The 19,257-nt window shown below is 39.1% G+C and overlaps 1 protein-coding gene across 1 annotated transcript in view; it reads left to right on the top strand.

The window, feature by feature from the left end:
* Positions 1 to 527: 527 nt before the first annotated feature.
* SH3KBP1 (SH3 domain containing kinase binding protein 1) overlaps positions 528 to 19,257 on the top strand; it is a 466,672-nt gene continuing 447,942 nt past the window's right edge. The window contains exon 1 of the mRNA XM_044670134.1: positions 528 to 810. Coding sequence (XP_044526069.1) covers positions 807 to 810 — 4 coding nt within the window. The 5' untranslated portion in view covers positions 528 to 806. The remainder of the gene's footprint in view (positions 811 to 19,257) is intronic.

Here is a 19,257-nt window from a genome sequence, read left to right as displayed (position 1 = left end):
CTAGAGGGCGTGCGTAGCCTCGAGGGCGTGAATGCCTGTACGCGCGCGGGGGCGGCCTCGGCAGCCCTGCCCCCAGCCCCAGGCTCACCCTCCTGGGAGCCCTGGGGCTTTAATGCATAGACGCTGACTTGACGTTTGCCACCTCCCCCCTTCCCTCCGCCCCTTTCCTCCCCTCCCAATCCCTGCCCAGCCCGGGAGGAGCAGGAGCTGGAGCAAGAGCAGGAGCAGGAGCAGGAACGGATCCTCCCCGGCAGGAGGAGCCGCAGGAGTAGAAGCCACAGCCGCGGAGCTGCGGTTTGGAGGGGGTGAGGGCTGGGTGGCTGCCTCCGCTGCGGCTGCTTCTTCTTTTTCTTCTTCTTCTTCTTCTTCTTTTTTTTTTTTTTTTTGTGCAATTTCCATTTGAAGGGAGCAGGAAACACGGCGCAGCTGAGCGTAGCTAGCCACGATGCACCAGCAGCAGCGGCAGCAACAGCAGCAGCAGCCGCCCCGGGGTAGCAGCAGCAGCATCGCCAACAGGAGCAGCCACAGCAGCAGCAGCACCACCACCACTAATATCAGGAGCAGCAAAAGCAGCGGGCGGCCCTGAGAAGCAGGAGGAAACCTGAGAGGGACGAGCTCCTGTCTCCGCCCCCCCTCCTCAAGTCACCCTCCCCTGGTGCTCCCTACTCTCTGCACCCCCTCTCCTCCCCGGCCCTTGCTGATCAGTGGGCTTTGGGGATCCCCCACCCCCCAGATCCCTCCACACCTCGCTCTCCGCCTCCGCAAACTTTCACGCTGTCTCTGCTGCCCAGCCTGGCTCTACACCAATGGGTGAGTGCCGGAGGGAGGGGGAGACCCGGGGAACAGTCGGAGGGGTCCCCCACAGGGCTTGAGGAGGAGGGAGAGAGGGGTGCATAGCTACCCCACCCCTCAGCTAGGCTAGGGATAGGTGGAGGGGAAAGAGGGGAGTCACTGATTGCCTATGCCTCCTCCAACAGGTCAACTTTCTACCCTCTGTTGTCTGCCAGGTTCCTGTCTGTCCCCTAGTGGGCCACGGGGTTTTTATTCTGGGGGTCGGTGAGCTCCTACCTATCTTCATTATTTTCACTGTTGGTGAATTCGAGAGATGCCCAAGTTGCGGTGTGTGTGTGTGTGTGTGGAGAGAGAGAGAGAGAGAGAGAGAGAGAGAGAGAGAGAGAGAGAGAGAGAGAATGAGAATGAATATGAATTAATATGAGAGTGAGCCCCTTCTCTGTGCCGTTTATCCAAGGCTGCCACTTAGTTCCCTTTCTTGGGCTTGTCACAGAGTGGGGTGATGGATAAATCTAGGGCATTACTTTAGTGCTCATAATTAAAACACACACCCAAGCATGCCCACTCATGAAGCTATGGGGAAGATACACACACATTACAGCCAGGAAGCATTCCCCCCCCCCCCCTTGTTGCTTTGGGGGTAGGGGACAGGGGAGGGTCCACACACATTCATGGTCACATACACGCTGCGTACGGTCTGTCAGTCGAGGTGCAGACGGGAAATCGGAAAGGTCGTAGATGGGGTTTGGCATCTCAGCACCTAAGGGGTGTGTGTGGAGGGGACTGTTGGTGATGAGAATGAAGTAGACTGCACAGCCTGCCTCTGCCACCTAAAGAGGGGTGGATTGGGAGTCTGAGGAAGGTGAGAGAGGTTAGGGAGTGGGGATGTCCATCCTTCAGGGTGTTCCACCACTCTTGGGTCAGCCAAGGAAGCAACCTTTAACGACCGTACTTATGAAGGATGGGGAGCTGAAGCTGACAGCTCCGAAATCCTGAGGGTAGCAAAACCCCCAGGTTTCCTGCTCCTGTTGGATTCATCTGTGGTATGAGGGCGGTGAACACTTTGCAGTTCTCCTTTTGCAAAGAGGACCCTGTAGAACTGAAGATGCGTTTTAGGGAGGACGAGGGGGTGTGGTTCACTTTTTTTTTTTTTTTTTTGGAATGGGCGGGGAGAGTTTTCCCTATCTCTTCTCCTCCCTCTTTTCCTGCCTTGGAACCTTTCCCCTGCTGACTGGTGAGCAAGCCGGCTTAAATACCGAGGAAGCTAAGCCTCAGCATGCTGTTGGCCATTTAAATCCCACGGTGTTTGGCTGCCTCCACCACGGGAAGCCTGCGGCAGCTTTCAGAAAAGGACAGCTCTCGGAGCTCTTGTTTTTACACAGTCCCTCAGAGATGATTCCAATGAATGAATCCTGCATGGAGGGCATAGGGTTGTTGAGGGAGGGAGCTGTAGTTGACAGTGGCATCCCTGATTGCTCCAAAGTATACCCACAGGCTGCCAGCTCCTGATGGGCCAGTCTGATTTAATGTAGCATATGTCTGTGGAACAGCATCTCTTTGTGTACAGTCAAGACATCTGCGTTCTCTTTTTCTCTATGACTGAGGCCACTGTGTTTGCCACAAAATCAGGGAATTTTAAAGTTGGAAGGGAACCTCAGAAATTATCTAGTACAACCCACCTAATTTGATAGCAGGGGAAACTGAGGAAACCAGCCCCAGATTCCCAACATTTCTCCAAATGGGCAGTCTCAATCACACCTTAGTTTTGAGAGACAACTTTGTTGGATACCCAGAATCCCCCATATCCCCTTCCCACCCCTTACCCCCATTCTTGATGGGAAGATTGAAACCAGATTATCTGTTTATTGTAATAAATAAAGACCTCCTCTTATGTTGGCAACAAAACACTTAAGCAAATAGTTTGCCCTTTTGGCACTGAAATCTTCAACCCAGTTTGGTGTCTCAGAATGAACTAGAAAAACACTTGGTGGACATAGTACTTATTTAGCTGATTCACAGAGATTGTGTTTGCTGAGACAGGCCTAATAAAAATTTGGTTCCAGTAACAATAAAAACAATAACCAATATTTATGTAGGGCTTACTATGTACCAGACACTTTACAATTATTATCTCCTTTGAGCCTCACAACAACTATGAAGCAAACAGGTTAAATAACTTGCCCTGGGTCACAGAGTCTGAGGCTGGATTTGAACTAAGAGGGTACCCTCTGATTTCTAGGCCCAACATTTTTTCCATTTGCTTAGTACATTACTTCTCATGAAGGATATCTTTTCCTTTCTTCTCCTCTTGTACAAATGCTTTGGGTCTTCCTGGATTATACAGTATTCTCATTTAAAAATCTGAAGTAGGTTGCAGATTATGACAAAGAAGGGCCCATTAGTTAATGATGAAAATTCAAGGACATTCATTCTGTATATTTTAAGAAAGGCAAAGTATAGTGTCAAGAAGGTAAAAGCACATCATAAATTATTAATATTATTATTTGAAGCTATTATTTGGGAAAGAAGATGAGGAAAGGATGGCCCCATTGCTCAGGGGCAGATAGTTGGCTTAATGTTAGCTTGGAACAGAGAGAAAACAGAACTATTCAACTCCTCTTCAAGTATAGTTGAAAGTGGATTGAAGTCTGAAGATGAGTAAAGAGATGATAAAATAACACTAAGCTCCAATGAACCCCATCCAAGATTACTGAAATAACTTGCAAACATGATTATCCAAAGTGATTTTGGAGAATAGAAGAGATACTTTTGAACTGGAAAAAGGCAAATACACTTTAAAAGGGGGGGGGGGAGAAGAAGCTTGTAGGAACTAATGAACCTGACATTGTTGCCTAGCAAAATTCTAGATGGATTTTCTAGGGCAGATGGATGAATATGGACAAATTAAAAGATATTAAGCACTTAGTAGGTGCTAGGAACTATGCTAAGGGATGGGTTATAAATATAAAAAGCATGACAATCCCTGCACTCAGGGAGCTTATATTCTTGTTAGGGGAAGTCAACATATATTAAGGAGTGGTGGCCAAGGATAAGTGAAGTCATACAACAATTGGTTGCCTGATCCCTTTTAAGCATAGAAGTAGTGATTGCTTTGTGATTGCTTAGAAAGGGACAATGATAATTAGAAACCAATATGAATTTACCAAGAAGTCATACCAGACTGAGGTTGTTTCTTTAAAAAAAAAACAAAAAAGGTTAGAATAGTGTTAAAATCATTAATCTGGGATAAGTTGAATGCCACCTTGACTGACAGGGATGGAAAATTACCATTGTATCCACTTTTTAACTTGGGATTTGGTAGGAACCCATGTTATTCTGATGGATAAGTTATAGTTCTATATTCTATATAAGTTATATCCTGATGGATAAGATGGGTTTGGACACTCTTTGAGTGTCTACCTTGAAGGACATCTCTAGTGTCATGACAGAGGACTCTCTGGCCTTCATTCAATGAACATTTTAATCAGTAACTTAGGTGTCTGGAGGCAAATTTAAATGACAACCACCACAGAAATAGCCATTGCATGATAGAACCAGGATCTGAAAAGTTCTTAGGCTGTGAGTGATCAAGTCTTCCATGATGATACATGGGGAAAAATGGTTGACTTTAGGTTCAATATGTATTAATGATGTAATGAGATTGCCCCAAAATGAACTAATCTTTTTCTGTTAATAGAAGTATGCTATCTAGAAAAAGAGGGCACTGGTCTGTCTTTACTTTTTCTTGGAGAATACTTGGAGTTTTCTGCATTATATTTTGAGAGAGACATTGACAAACTAGATGTGAAGGAGAATGAGGATCGGTGAGTGGATCTGGAAACTGTCATATGAAAATCTGATGAATGGCCTGGGGATTTTTTAGCCAAAAAAGACCAGGTTTATGACTACCATTTTCAAATAGAAGAATGATCAGACTTAATTATCACTCCAAAGAGTAGAACTAGGGCCAGTTAGTGAGAGTTACAAGGAAACAAACTTAGAGATCAGTTTAAGAAATTTATAAAGTTGCAAACAAATAGAGCTGTCTGAAATGAAATTAAGAGTTACTAAGTTGCTGGCAGTATGTTAGTAGAAGCTGAACCACTATTGTTTACATAATTCTCCTAATAGTTATGATGTTGCATTGATGACCACTAAGGTCTCATCCTACAATGGGTTCTATTTGGTGGTTGGTACAGTAGGAGAAACATTCTAAAATATGTTGATGTAATGCTTTAGAGTATGCATAATCATGCTCTGATTTGGCATGTGAGAATTGTTATTCACTAAGCTATAAATTATTTAATAGAAATTAAACAGAAGGGAAGGATACAGCTTTTGATATTACTGACCATCCATCAATTCACTGACTTGGATATCCAGGTTAAAATCCCTTTTCTCAGATCCTAGCATTTGTGGCTCCCCATTACTTCCAGGATCCAACAGAAAATGCTCTGTGTGATAGATACCCAAGAGACCTTCTTTTCAGTTTCCTTAGTCTCTTCCTTGTATTTTACTATCCTGCTATACCTTCCTTATCAAGGTCCCTTGCACATGAATACTCCTGACTTGGTGCTTTTTGCTGAGTACCAAGTCTGGAATGCTTTTCTTCCTTACTTCTAGCTTCCTTCAAGTCTCAGCTCAAATTTCACCTCCTACAGGAGCTTTTTCCCAGTTCTCCTGGCAGCTAGTGCCTTCTTTCCATTCCTTCTGAGATCACCTTCCATCCACTCTACCTACCACTTATTGTTTAGTCACTTCAGTTTCTGACTCTTTAAAACTCCATTTGGGGTTTCCTTGGCAAAGATGCTCCAGCATCTTTGCTTTGTCATTTTCTTCTCCAGCTCTTTGTACAGATGAGGAAATTGAGGCAAGCAGGATTAAGTGACTTGTCCAAGGTCATGCAGCTAGGAAATATCTGAGGCTGCATTTAAACTTAAGTCATCCTGATTCTAGGCTCTCTATCCTCTGTACCACCTAGATCTTGTACTTATGCCCATCTACATCTTGTACTTAAATCTTTTTGTGTATTATCTCCCCATTAGAATACTAGCTCCTGGAGGAGATGAGCTATGTTTTTTAATATCTTTGTACTTCTAGTGCTTATCACAGTTGTATGTAGTAAGGGCTTAATAAGTGCTTATTGGCTGACATTTCCCCTTGAATTTTCCTTAACCCTCTCAAGTTCCACATATCTAAAATATAATTATTTTCTCTCCTAAATCTTTCCTCCCAACTTCTTCATGTTTCTATTGATCTCACCATCATCCTCTTTGTAACCTAAGATATTTATCCTTAGAGTTTTCCTTGATCTCTCCTACTTCATCCCTTCCATATCCATCCACTTGACAAAACTTTTTAACTCTATATCTCTTGAATCCTTATTACTGCGTCTCTGAACTATTTTGATATGCTTCCAATCTCTCTTTTCCTCTTCATTTTTCTATCTCTCTTTTCTCTAATCTGTCTTAAAACAACAACAACAACAACAACAATCCTTACCTTCCATCTTAGAATCCATACTAAGTAATGGTTCCAGGGAAAAGAAAGGTATGAGTTAGGTAATTGGTATTAAGTGACTTGCCCAGGTTCACATAGCTGGAAAGTATCTGAAATCAGATTTGATTTCAGGATCTCCTGTCTCCAGGCTTGACTCTCTATTCATTGAGTCCCCCTAATCTGTCTTTTGCACAGCTGTTAAAATAATCTTCCTTAGACACAGGTCTGGTTGGGCCATTCCACTGTTCAGAAAACTTCAGTGACCCTCCAGTGTCCATGTGATAAAAATTCACATTCTGTAGCCTGGCATTGAGGCCCTTTATAATTTGGCTGCCATTTACCCTTCTATTGTCTTTGACACATTATACCCTCTAAATAAACTGAATTACATGCCATTGCTCAGACTCAATACCCTAATCTCTCTTCGAATGAATGAATGATAAAATATGAAGCTACTACCAGGTATAGTGGTAAGCAATGGAGATACAAATATACTTGAACAAGACTATTACTGTGGCCAAGAGGGGGAAATACATATGAAGGAGAATTAGAAAGAGGGTTTGGTAATGATTGGGAAGCAAGATGGAGGGCTGGCTCTTGCCAAAATAAAGCCCAGAGTACCTCTCAGAGTCTAGCATCTGAGGAACAAAGTCAAGGTTCCATTGGGTTTGGCTAGCGAAGGGGAAGAGCAGGCAGTATGATCTAGAAGTGGCCAGGCTTGCTCAATTTGTTCCCTACCTAGGACCATTCTCCTGGCCTTTCTGTTTTTGAATCCTTGTGGTCTTCAAGGTTCATCTAGACTTTCTTTATAAAGTCTTTTCCGGCCAATGTTCACTATGTCATTTATCAATGCTCTTTCCTGATCAAATTTTCCATAGATTTTATATATATATACACACATATGTATATTTATTGATGTACTTCTACCTCTCTCCTTTCTCCTTTTTGTTTATCTTTTGTAAATGTATCCTCAGTGCTTTGTATTTAGTGGTTGATTAATAAATATTTTTCAAATTACATTGAATGTGAGGAAATTAAGGCAGTATTTTCTTGCTGCTGTGTATATATTGAGAAGTATTAGAACTAGTGATTCTGAATTTTGAGAAGCTCTCATTTGTGGTATGTCTCCATTTCTGAGATTTAAAAGACAGCAATATTTGTTATCATTTCTAGGTTCTGCTTCATTAAAGGCGAACCATTATTAACTTGTTTATTAGTGAAGGATCTTTTGGTAAAAACCATTTAATTGCAAGATATAGACTTAACATTAACTTCCTTGACTTTTGTGCTAAAGTTATGGCTTGTCAATTTGTAAAATGGTGATAATAACTTCACTTTACAGAAATGGTGTGAAACCTACCCAAAATAAGATCATCTGATTTTGGAAATAAGAACAGCATAGCATACACACAGTCAGGTTTTTTTTTGTGTGTATTTTTTTTTTTTTGTGATTCTTGCCATGTTGGGTTAGGTCATCATCGTGAGTATTATTTTGTCTAAAACACTACAGGTATTGTTTTAAATAGATTAATTTTACTTTTATGAAGAAAGGGCCATATATATTACTTTTCTTCTTGGGAGAGAACATTGAAAACAACTTTTGGTTTGGCTGACTGAGCTACAAAAATTTGTTGTATGTACAACAAATGGAAAAGAGTCTCTTTAAGATAAAAAAAAGTCAAGCTTATTTTCTTTCATGTGTCACCTCAGTGTTTTGCTTGTATCTCTTTAAAAAATTTAGACAGTACTTCTTCCAGTTTTCAGTCACTTCAGTTTAATCTTCATCAATGTGACTATGAAGAAGGGAAATTTTTTCCCCTTAGAAAATTATTTTCAAGAATTTGAGATTGTCAGGTGTTAATCTTTTCTATTTTAAAATATATTTTATTTTCCCAATTACATGTAATCACAATTTTCAACATACATTTTCTTTTCCTTTTTAAATAAACTCTTACCTTCCATCTTAGAATAAACACTGTATATTGATTCCCAGGCAGAAGTATGGAAAAGGCCAGGCAATAGGGGTTAAATGACTTGCCCTTTTATACAGTTTTATACAGGGTTATACAGATAGAGCCAAATTTGAACCCAGGACCTTCTCTCTGTGAGCCTGGCTCTCAATCCACTGAGTTACCTTGTTGCCTCCCAACAAACATTTTCCTAAATCTTAAGATCCAAATTTTCCCTCTCCTTCTGGCCCCTTGGAGATATGATAAGCAAAATGATAAGCATTTTGATCTGGGTTATAAATGTATTCTTATGCAAAATATACTTCCACATTAGTCATTATTGTAAGTAATATCCATGTAAAACCAAAACCCCCAAATAAAAACAAATAAAATAGTGTAAAAATGATCTAAAAGTTTACATAATTTATTGCTTTAGAATTTCTATTTCTTACATATAATGATTTTCTGCTAATGGAGTAGTCTGTGAGGTATGCATAAATCACCTTGGCCTGATACTTTATCTTTCAATGAAATTATCATTCATGAAATGCCCTATCACTAAGGTCCAATTCAAAACGTGCCCTTTGAGTTTTCTGGATGGATATTCACACTGCTAGGCATAGGTCATATCCTTTTAAGAAGTAACACTATACCCCAAAAGACTTGCTAACCACAGTTTATACACCCATACAGTGCATGGAACCATTGATTATAATAATGGAGAAAGTATGGATCCTATGGACAAGTTCACTTTGGCAGTATACTTTCCAGGGATGTCCACATAAGATGATGAGGTTGATGCCTGTATTGCCCAGGCTAGCTCATGGTTTGGGAGGCTCCAAAGGAAAGTGTGGGAGAGAAGTTAAATTAGGCTGCCTACCAAACTAAAAGTCTACAGAGCCATTGTGCTAACCTCATTGTTGTGTGCCTCTGAAACCTGAACTGTATACTAGTGACATGCCAGAAAATGGAACCACTTCCATTTGAATCATCTTAGGAAGATTCTGAAAATTACCTGGCAAGATAAGGTGGAACACTGAAGTCTTACAATTTCAATGGACCAGCCATGTAGCTCAAATGCCAAATGAACATTTACCTAAAAGACTCTTCTATGGCGAACTCATACAAGACAAGAGCTCACCTAGAGACTAGAAGTACAAGGACAATCTCAAGGTCTCTCTGAAGAACTTTATCAAAAAAAGCACTATATTCCACGAGCAAAACAATCACAGTAATATGAAGGAAATGTGAGATGCACAAATCTAGAGACATCTCCACCCTAAATGTTCAAATGGAATATTTGTGCTCAACCTATGGTAGAGCCTTCCAAACTTGTATTGGATTGTTCAGTCATAGCTGAACAAATTGTATCTTGACCCCAACTTTGTGATGTCATTAGCTCTCTGCAGGTAGGAAGAAGGAACAACATGATTCATTCACTTTTTAATGGCACTATTAGATAGGACCAATTTCCCAAGGAGATGAATTTAAATAGTCCTTTGGTATTTTTTGTAATGATTCATAAATAAATCTTTGGTTTCAAATGACCTAATTGGCCCCCAATTTCAGCTTGCTAAAACTTAGCCTTTTAAAATCCATCATCTCACTTTGTGTTTAATCAGATAATTCCCCTCAGGCAATTTTCACTGTGTTTGAAATATTAATTCCTTTTCCTTTCTTCTGTTCAAGTAGGGATGTAGTAGAAAGAACACTGGATTTGGATTCTGTTAACCAATCTTTGAACCAGGGTAGGAATGTGGTTTTATCTTCTCTCTCCCTTTCCCTTCAGAAAGGTTGATATGGGCATTAAAAAAAAGTCTTGCCATATTATTAGTATTATTAGGGTTTGCAACATATCCATGGATACACAATAAGTCCTTGTTCATGATGATGATACACGTGTGGTCCCATCATGGTTTGATTGATTTGTCTTGGTCTTAGTCATAGAAACTGAGTATGGGTGGTAGTAGGAGCAGTAGGGCTCCCTGTCCTTTGAAAAGATGTTGTCTGCTTGTTCTTTAGATCCTGCCAGATTATTTGTGAAACCCACTTTTCAGATTGCTATAAGTAGGTCTCGAAAGCCTTCTTTGGTACATATACTACTAAATAAAAATGAGCTGATGAGGAAGAGGAGACAATATGTATTTAATTGTCCTCATAGGGCGCAAAAGATTTCCAAGCACAAACCATTCAGTGAGACTTCTTTAACTCTTTAAAAAAAAAAGAGCCTCTCCCAGTTCTTCTGGAGAGTAATGATTCCTATTATAGATTTATTCTTTGGATGAGTGAATGGTACTTTTGACTGTCTTCTTCCCTGTTCTTTCATTAGTGACTTCATCTTTTGTCACTTATTTCTAGATATCTAAGTTGTAAACTGGAGGGCAGGGTGGAGGCTTTGAGAAATAGAAGACCTAAATGGGGTTCCTTCCTCCTTGTCATTTGTGTCTGATTCTCCTAGAGATTTTTCTTCCCTGTCGTACTAGCTTTTGGGACTCTGTTCTTGGTCTTCTCTTCCTTTTCTTCTCGCTATTCTGGTCCCAATACTAACTGATGAAATTGTAGAATCTTAGAGTTGAGAAGAACCATTCAACCAAACTCATTTAATAAGTAAAGAAACTGAGAGGGGCAGTTGGGTAGCTCATTAGATTGAGAGTCAGGCCTAGAGACGGGAGGTCCTAGGTTCAAATACGGCCTCAGACACTTCCCAGCTGTGTGACCCTGGGCAAGTCACTTGACCCCCATTGCCTAGTCCTTACCACTCTTCTGCCTATGAGCCAATACACAGAAGTTAAGGGTTTAAAAAAAAAAAAGAAACTGAGATTCTACAGGTTAGTGGTAGAACCACAAGCTGAACTTTGCTTTCTGTTCACTAACTCCTGTTGTCTCTTTGATGAGTTTTCAATCATGATATTAAATATTCACCCATTTTTTTATTAATTTAGGCTCTCTACTTGGCAGTCTGTCTACTTTGGAATATATATGGCAAGAAGCCCAAGGGTCTAGATTGAGATTTCAGTTAGTAAAAGAAAGGAAAAAAGGAAATATATTAAGTAAGTATAAGAAAAGAGAAAAATAAGTGCAATTAATTTTTTTTAATTAAAAAAAACCCTTACCAACTATCTTTGAATCGATACTGAGTATCAGTTCCAAAGCAGAAGAAAGGTAAAGGCTAGGCCAGTACCTTTTTGGCCATGAGAGCCATAAATGCCACATTTTTTAAAATGTAATTTCGTGAGAGCTGTACAGTGCTCATAGTGCGCACTCCTGTAACAATGCCTGAAAAAAAGTTGGCTTTATAGCTCCTGCAGAAAGAGCCATATGTTGCTGACCCCTGGGCTAGGCAATTGGGGTTAAGTGACTTGCCTGGCTCTAGGCCTACCTCTCTATTCACTGAACTGAATAAAAAAATTTTTCAAATTTTTATTTCAAGATGGCTTTTTAAAAAATCCACTCTATTTGTCTGCGCATGCAAGGTATCATGAGAAGAGAACAATATGTACAATTGAAGGACCTACCTGGGCTTGATTGCTAGCTCTATATCCTTTAAAAAATTCCATAAATTAACCTATTTATTGTTAGGCTATGGGCAAAGATGTTTGATAAGATAAAGATTCTCTTTTAGTTCCTTTAGTCTTCTGATGGCAGATTTGACTGTGACTGCAGAGGTGGTATTGTAGGTCCATATACCACCAGCCACTGTTGTTTTCATACAGAATATGCAATGTTAGATACCCACAGTTCCGCTCTTCATTTTGGTATTGCCACAAAAAGATCAAGTATGCATGTATACAAGTATGCAATTCTGATCTTCTTGGTATGCTTAACCCTGTTGTCAGGAGCAAGTTCTATGCTTGGAGAATCAGACTTTCTTCTTTTTACCTCTGTTACTTTGGGCAAGCAACAAGCATTTTTTTTCTAAGTTGACAGGCATTGTGCTAAAATCTGGGGATACAAAGAAAGATCCCTTCCCTGAAATAGCTTACAGTCTACTTGCATGTGTGTATACACACATAGCACACATGGAGGCATACATACACACATATATATGTACCCACACAATAAACTGGAGATGTCAGAGAAAAGGCACCTAGCATTAAAAGGAATTATGAAAAGCTTGCAGAAGATGGGATTTTAGCCAAGACTTGAAGGAAACCAGAGAAACCAAGAGACAAGAAGGGAGAACATTCCTGGTTTGGGAGAATGACTAAGGAAAATACTTGGAATGGGAGGATAGAGTATTTTGTGCTTGAGGTTAGTTTCATTGGATTGCATAGTAAGTAAAGTAGGATAAGGTATAAGACTAGAATGGTAGAACATGGCCAGGTTGCAAAAAGCTTTGATGACCATAACAGAGAATTTCCTATGTGATAGGGAAACACTGGAGTTTATTGAATGGGAAGTGGCGATGCAGGAGAGAACTAATAATGTGAAGGATCAGGAAAGATCTGATATAGAACATGGCATCTGTCCTGAGTCTGGTCAGAGAATATAAACAGTTTTTTCAAAAGAAGAGCCATATTAAAAAACCATATTAAAAAAAAAAAACCAAACCTATACCAGCAATTATATAGGGTGGGGAGGAAATCTCCTAAGTTACTAAATAATAAAAATGCAAATAAAAACCTTTGAGTTTTTGTTTTATCTCTCATCATTAACACGATAAAGATAAATCAGAAATAATTACTCTTAGAGGTACTAATGCATTGTTAGTGGAAATATGAATTAGATTAACCCTTCTCATATGCAAGATCTTCAACAGGTTGTTGTTTGCAGCTGTAGTTCTTAAACTGTGTTTGATTCATTTTATTTTGGTTCCAAGGCAGAAGAGTGATAAGGATGAGGCAATATTAGTTAAATGACTTATTCAGGGTCACACAATGAGGAAGTGTCTGAGGTCAGATTTGAACCCAGGACCTCCCATCTCCAGAGCTGGCTTTCTATCCAGTGAGCCACCCAGCTGTCCCTGTTTGATTTATTTTAGTGATGGTACCTTTCTTGTTAGGATCTCCTTGCAAATCAAAGTGATATTTGCTGAGGTTGATAAGCTGAAGAATTGTGCTTGTGTTTACTTCTTTCTTCTCAAGGCTAACTGACTCTCTTATGCTTTCTTCTTTACTTGGTGTGGTTAGATTTTCAAAGAAAGCCTAATGGACATTGCTTTGAGACTTCATCATTCTGCTTAGGCACTATGCCTATAGTTTGAGGAGTTATCCCTAAATGAATGGTGTTGACTTGGCTTATATGTAGTCTTATATATAACAAAGATTAATAAGATAAAATATAGGTTCCAATAAATATGACTTTTTCATAAAAATAAACTTTCTGGAAATAATGTAAATATTTACTCTTTAGTTGCAATCATTTACTGAACAAATTTGAGTTGGAGGTCCAATGTGGAACAAACATGAGATTAGAGAAACTTCCATACATTGATGATGAGGCATCATTGTAGGATTTTTTGGAAGTTATGCATTTCAATACTGTTATAATTCACATTTAATAGCTCTGTATTTGAGAATTGTTTCTTTTTTCCTCTTCCTAAAAAGGTGCTTTTGATTTCATATATTGGAACATGGAACCATTACTTTTTGTTTTGGTTATTTTATTTTCTTCTTTTAAGATTTTCTTTTTTAAATTATAAATTAAATAAATTATAAACTTGACATATTAACAAATACGAATATTTCCATATACAAAGAATAGAGAAAGGGGCTTGTATTTGAAAATATGAATCCATTATGTGCAATTTGTTTTGTCAAAGTATATATTAAATTTAGCATGGTAGTACCAACACTACCCTCATTGTCTCTCTTCCCTTTATAAACTTCCATCTGCTCTTCTCTGGGCATTTTTTTTAGTACTGCATGGATACCCTTTTTTATTTTCTAATTTTTAAAAGCATCGCTGTCATTATTACTTCACTACTTTCTCCCACAATTCTCCCTCTCCTAAATAAATATTCTCTCTTATGACAAATAAGTATGAATAAGCAGAAACAATTCCATCCATTGTGTCAGAAAAATGTGTATCTCATTCTGTGCCTACAATCCACCACCTCTGACATGAAGTAGGAATTATGCTTTATCCTGAGTCTTCTGGAGTTATGACTGGTCCCTTTATTGATCTAAGTTATTCTCCTCTGCTACACCACAGTTCTTGTATAGAAACTAGCACTTGTTAATCATCAAGGAATGCTTAGTGGAATTTTCTATAATAGTCTGATCCAGACATTTGAATCTTTAATACAGTAATTCTTTCAATTGAAAGGATATGCAGGAATCCTTTCTGTTTTGTTTGTTTTTTTCAAATAGGGATAGAGATGGGATGTAAAAAAATTGCCAACAAACATTCCTATATATATTTCAAAAAGTCATTTGGTAGATCCAAATGTCTGGACCATATTCTTATTTTTTTTTTAAACCCTTACTTTCTCTCTTAGTAACAATTCTTAAGACAGAAGAACAAGGGCTAAGGCAATTGGAGTTAAGTGACTTGCATAGGGTCATACACTTAGGAAGGATCTGAAGGCATATTTGAAACCAGAACCTGTCTTCAGGCCTGGCTTTGCCCTCTGTATGTATTTCAGACAGTTATTTTGTAGGTCCAAATGTCTGGATCTCATACTCTTAAAGAATGGCCCATTAAAATGATTTTTAATTCTCCTTCTAACATTGTCTAATGCCTACCAAGTTATTGTTCCTAGTCCACAGGTTAAGTTAACAGACATTTATTAATCAGTTATTGTGAAGTCAGCATTATACTAAGCCCTGGGATACAAAAAAAACAAAAAGCAGTCCTGGCCTCAGGGAGCTTCCATTCTAATGGGAGAAGATAGCAAATAGAAGGGAGCTAGAAAGTGGGAAGGGGAAGGTTTCCAAGTTGGGAGGTGGGGATGATGCCAAAGTCTGGAGAGTTGGTGGTTCCTTGGCTGGCCTTGGCCCTTCCTCAAAATGGGGCTTCTTTTTTTTCTTTTTTTAAAACTTTCTAAGTATCCATTCTAAGAATGAAAAGCTATAAGGGCAAGGCACTTGGGGTGAAGTGATTTGCCCAGAGTCACACAGCTAGGAAATGTTTGAGGTCAAATTTGAACTCAAGTCCTCTCTATTCCAGGGCCGGTCTTCTGTCCACTCAGCTCCAAAATGGAATTTCTTAAGTGACAACAAAAGACTTATATATTGTGTATTGTTAAAATACAATCCGATTCTCAATGAGGTCAGTCAACTTCACAGCAGGTGGTCTGGCTTCAAGATGAAGGCAGCCAGACTAAGCAGTGGTTCTCCTCCCCCTCATTGTCTCTCAGGCACTCTGGAACGCTATCTGACTAATGAATGGCTTTTATTATTTGCAAGTTAGGGGTTGAGGAAAGGGGTGAAGGGCAGAGGGATTTTGGGGTGCTGTCTTCTCTATTTCTATGGGGTCTGTCACTCTGGTGGGAACCTTTAGGGTTCCCACTCCCAAGCTTCTTCCCTCACCTCTTCTCCTTCTGTTTCTATTTCTATCCTTTCTATAATTGTAAGTTAGACCAGAAAGGGTCTCTCAGCAAGGTTGGGTAATGGGGGAAGGAGACTAAGAGAATGCTCCCAAAATGGAGTCCAAAAACTTAGCTAAATCTATGGTTGAAGTCTTGATGGGTGAGAAACAATGGGATGTCTTTGACCAGGGAATCGGGGTATCAGTGTCCAAAGAAAGATCGTGAGGAATCCCTCAGGACTGGATCCAAGCTGGGATATCCTCCTTCTCTCTCTCTCTCAGTCCTCTGCCAGAAGCCTCTCCCTCTCCCTCCTTCCTCCAGAGCTTTCCCAGAATTCTCACTGGTCTCTCAACAGTCAGTAACTGTCACCAACTGTCAGCCACTCCTTCTCTGGCTCCTTTTCTCACATCCCCCTTGCACAAATCCCATCCTTACAGTATGCCAGTTTTGTGTGGTGGGATTTTTTCCAAAAGTCCCACTTAATTAATGCATCACTATTTCCTATTCCTATCTTCTGTTCCCCCTCCCTCCAAAATAATAAATCCTTATCTTGTCTTATCACTATACTAATTATCTATCTATTCCTATTCTTAGACGGGTTTTGGAGAGGTTGGTTGCAATTTATATGACAATTTTTACAGGGTACAAAACAATTTTGTAACAAGAAAAGTTTTCCATTGAACACAATGTCTAAGTTTACAGTGTAACAATTTTCTTATCCTTAAACTCTTCTAAATTATTATTTAACCCATCTATGATTTTAATAGAATTTTAACTTGTTTCTACTTTTAATATGTTTATCAAGTAATTCAATACTACTATCTCATTATTTCTAGCTGTTATCAAATTATGCTTAAACTACCTATGTTTTAAATGCAATGTTAATTTTTATATTGAGAATCTATTTTAGTATGTTAGTATTCTTAGTTATCTATCCAACAACACTTATATATTTTATTCTTATCCTTTCCCTGCACTAGCTCACTAGCTCACTAAAATTTTTTTGAACTTCCCTAGCCCTTTCTGCACTTTCCCTATGTCTAATATTCAAATTATCTGCTAAATTGTTAGTATGCTACAGTATCTACATGGCTAGTTACTATTATTTACAATTCTATTCTACTTTTCCAACCTATGTTACAGGTATATATAAAATTTACACTATTATACATTTGTACAAGCATTAGTTCTGCATATCGATGTTAACCAGACAAGAAAATCACTTGATCTTATGTGGTTAAAATCTTATGGAGGGGGCAGCTGTGTAGCTCAGTGGATTGAGAGTCAGGCCTAGAGACGGGAAGTCCTAGGTTCAAATCCGGCCTCAGACATTTCCCAGCTCTGTGACCCTGGGCAAGTCACTTGACCCTGATTGCCCACCCTTGCCACTCTTCCACCTAGGAGCCAATACACAGAAGTTAAGGGTTTAAAAAAATCTTATGGAACTTGCAACTATTTACATTATAGATATATATGCATTTTATATTTTCACAATCTTCAGACATTCACTTATTTACATAAGGTTTCTACTAGATATCAGTTTTGTGTTCTCTTTATGTACTGTGCATGCAAAATACTCATTCTTGTTTTCAAAGTAGTCAATTTTCTTCAAGTTGTCTGTAGATTTCTCTTGTATCTTGATACTATGTACTGTGGTTGCATTTTCCCTAAAGTGTGAGGTTAATTTGTATATTTGTGCTATCGCTGCACCATAGTCTTATGTAAATTGTTTCCTTCTGTCCTCTTCTTTGTGCAATTGTCCATTTTTGCAAAGTTCCAAGTTCAAAAGTTTTTTCACAATGTCTTTTCAAGTATTCTTTTCTTGTATCTTTCTTCTTGGTGATTTTCTCGATTTCCTTTTCTTCTCTAGATGCTTTTCCCCTTCTCTGTTTCTCTGTCACATGTTGTCTGTCGTCATACATGTTGTTGGATGGGCTCTCTGGTCTGGATACAGGAACAGTATAACAGATTGTGATGCTTTGTCAGTAATGCCAATCAATTGTTTGTGTGTGTGTATGTTATATGTACTTTTAGATGTTCTGCAATGATTTTGTATTTTGCAATGACTTGGCTAGGTTTTGTGGATCAATATCCACATATATATATACATATACATATACATATACATATATATATATATATATATATATCTTTCCCTTTAGAGGGGTAATGTTCTCTATTGGTGGAACTAGCAATCCAATATTGTTTTGATTCCATTTATATATACTGTGTTCATTGCCACAGTCTACATTTTGTTTGTAATACTTCTGTATTTAGGCTTTTCTTTAAGTGTTCTGTACTTTTGATGCATTAGTCATCTAGTACATGTATGAAACATAGCTACTTACATCTTTCCTTAATGCCTATGTCTGGTACCCTGGTTACTGGTACATTTGCTTCTTGATATAGTCTTTTCATTTCCTCTTCATCATCAGAACTCATGTCATCAGAGTCTGTGAAAACAGGGTATGGTCGTGATGGCTTGGCAGAACAGTAAGGGTTGGGCAATTGGGATTGAGTGACTTATCCAGGGTCACACAGTTAGGAAGTATCTGAGACCAGATTTGAACCTAGGACCTTCTGTCTCTAACTCTGGCTCTCTATCCATTGAGACACCTAGATGCCCTTATATCTCTGCCTATTTGGTGTCCTCCCCCCCCCCCTTTACCCCATTTCTCTATAATGTATTTTGCACATTCATGCGAGTTTGAGCTTTCTGATGTTCAGGTATGATCATGCCACCCCATTGGTGAGTTATTTTTCCCCCATTTGCTCATTGATTAAAATGCTAAATTCCTTAGTTGGGCTTTTTTGATCCTCTCCTCCCCGCCCCCAACCCCCATCTAATTCTATCTTTCTAGGCTTTTTTCACACTCTTCCCCTCACATGCTCTGTGTTTCAGCCATGCTAGAATGAATACTTCCAGGCTTTTAACTGTGCAGTGTGTGCTTAGTTTTCTCACTTTGCCCATTGGCTCATATTAATTTTCTACATTGGCTTTATTTTTTTAATTCAATTTTATTTTCAGTTTTAAATTCTCTCCCTCTTTTTCCTGTACCCATTGAGAAGGCAAGAAAAACAAAATCCTTTGCAAATGTATATGTTAGTGCAAAACAAATTTCCATATTAGCTTTGTCTTCCCTACCTCTCTACCCCACCCCCTCAAATGTGCTTTGATTAGGACTCAATCCATCAGTTCTCAATCTAGAGGTGACCAGCATGTTCTATGGTGATCGTGAGTCCTTTGGAATTGGGATTTGTTGTTGGCTTTACTTTCTTTAAGGTCTAGTGCTCTCCTGCAAATGGCACCTATTTCACAGCAAATGTTCATTAATGACTTCTATTCTGGGAAGACTGACCACATTTCCCTCAGCTGAAAGTGATCCCTTTACACACCTCTGCATTTACTGTATTCTAATCTGTATGCTCTCCAGTTGTGTACGCTTGCCATGCAAAATTCAATTGTGGGCTCTTCCAGGGTAAGGACTATGTCCGATTTGTTTTATTCAGGCTTGTCTTGGTTGCTCCTTATTACTATGGTTCCCC

This window comes from Gracilinanus agilis, chromosome 3 (assembly GCF_016433145.1).
Source record: "Gracilinanus agilis isolate LMUSP501 chromosome 3, AgileGrace, whole genome shotgun sequence".
Lineage (NCBI taxonomy): Eukaryota > Metazoa > Chordata > Mammalia > Didelphimorphia > Didelphidae > Gracilinanus > Gracilinanus agilis.
The sequence above is the reverse complement of the archived record's forward strand: the minus strand, read 5'-3'. Positions and strand labels throughout refer to the sequence as shown.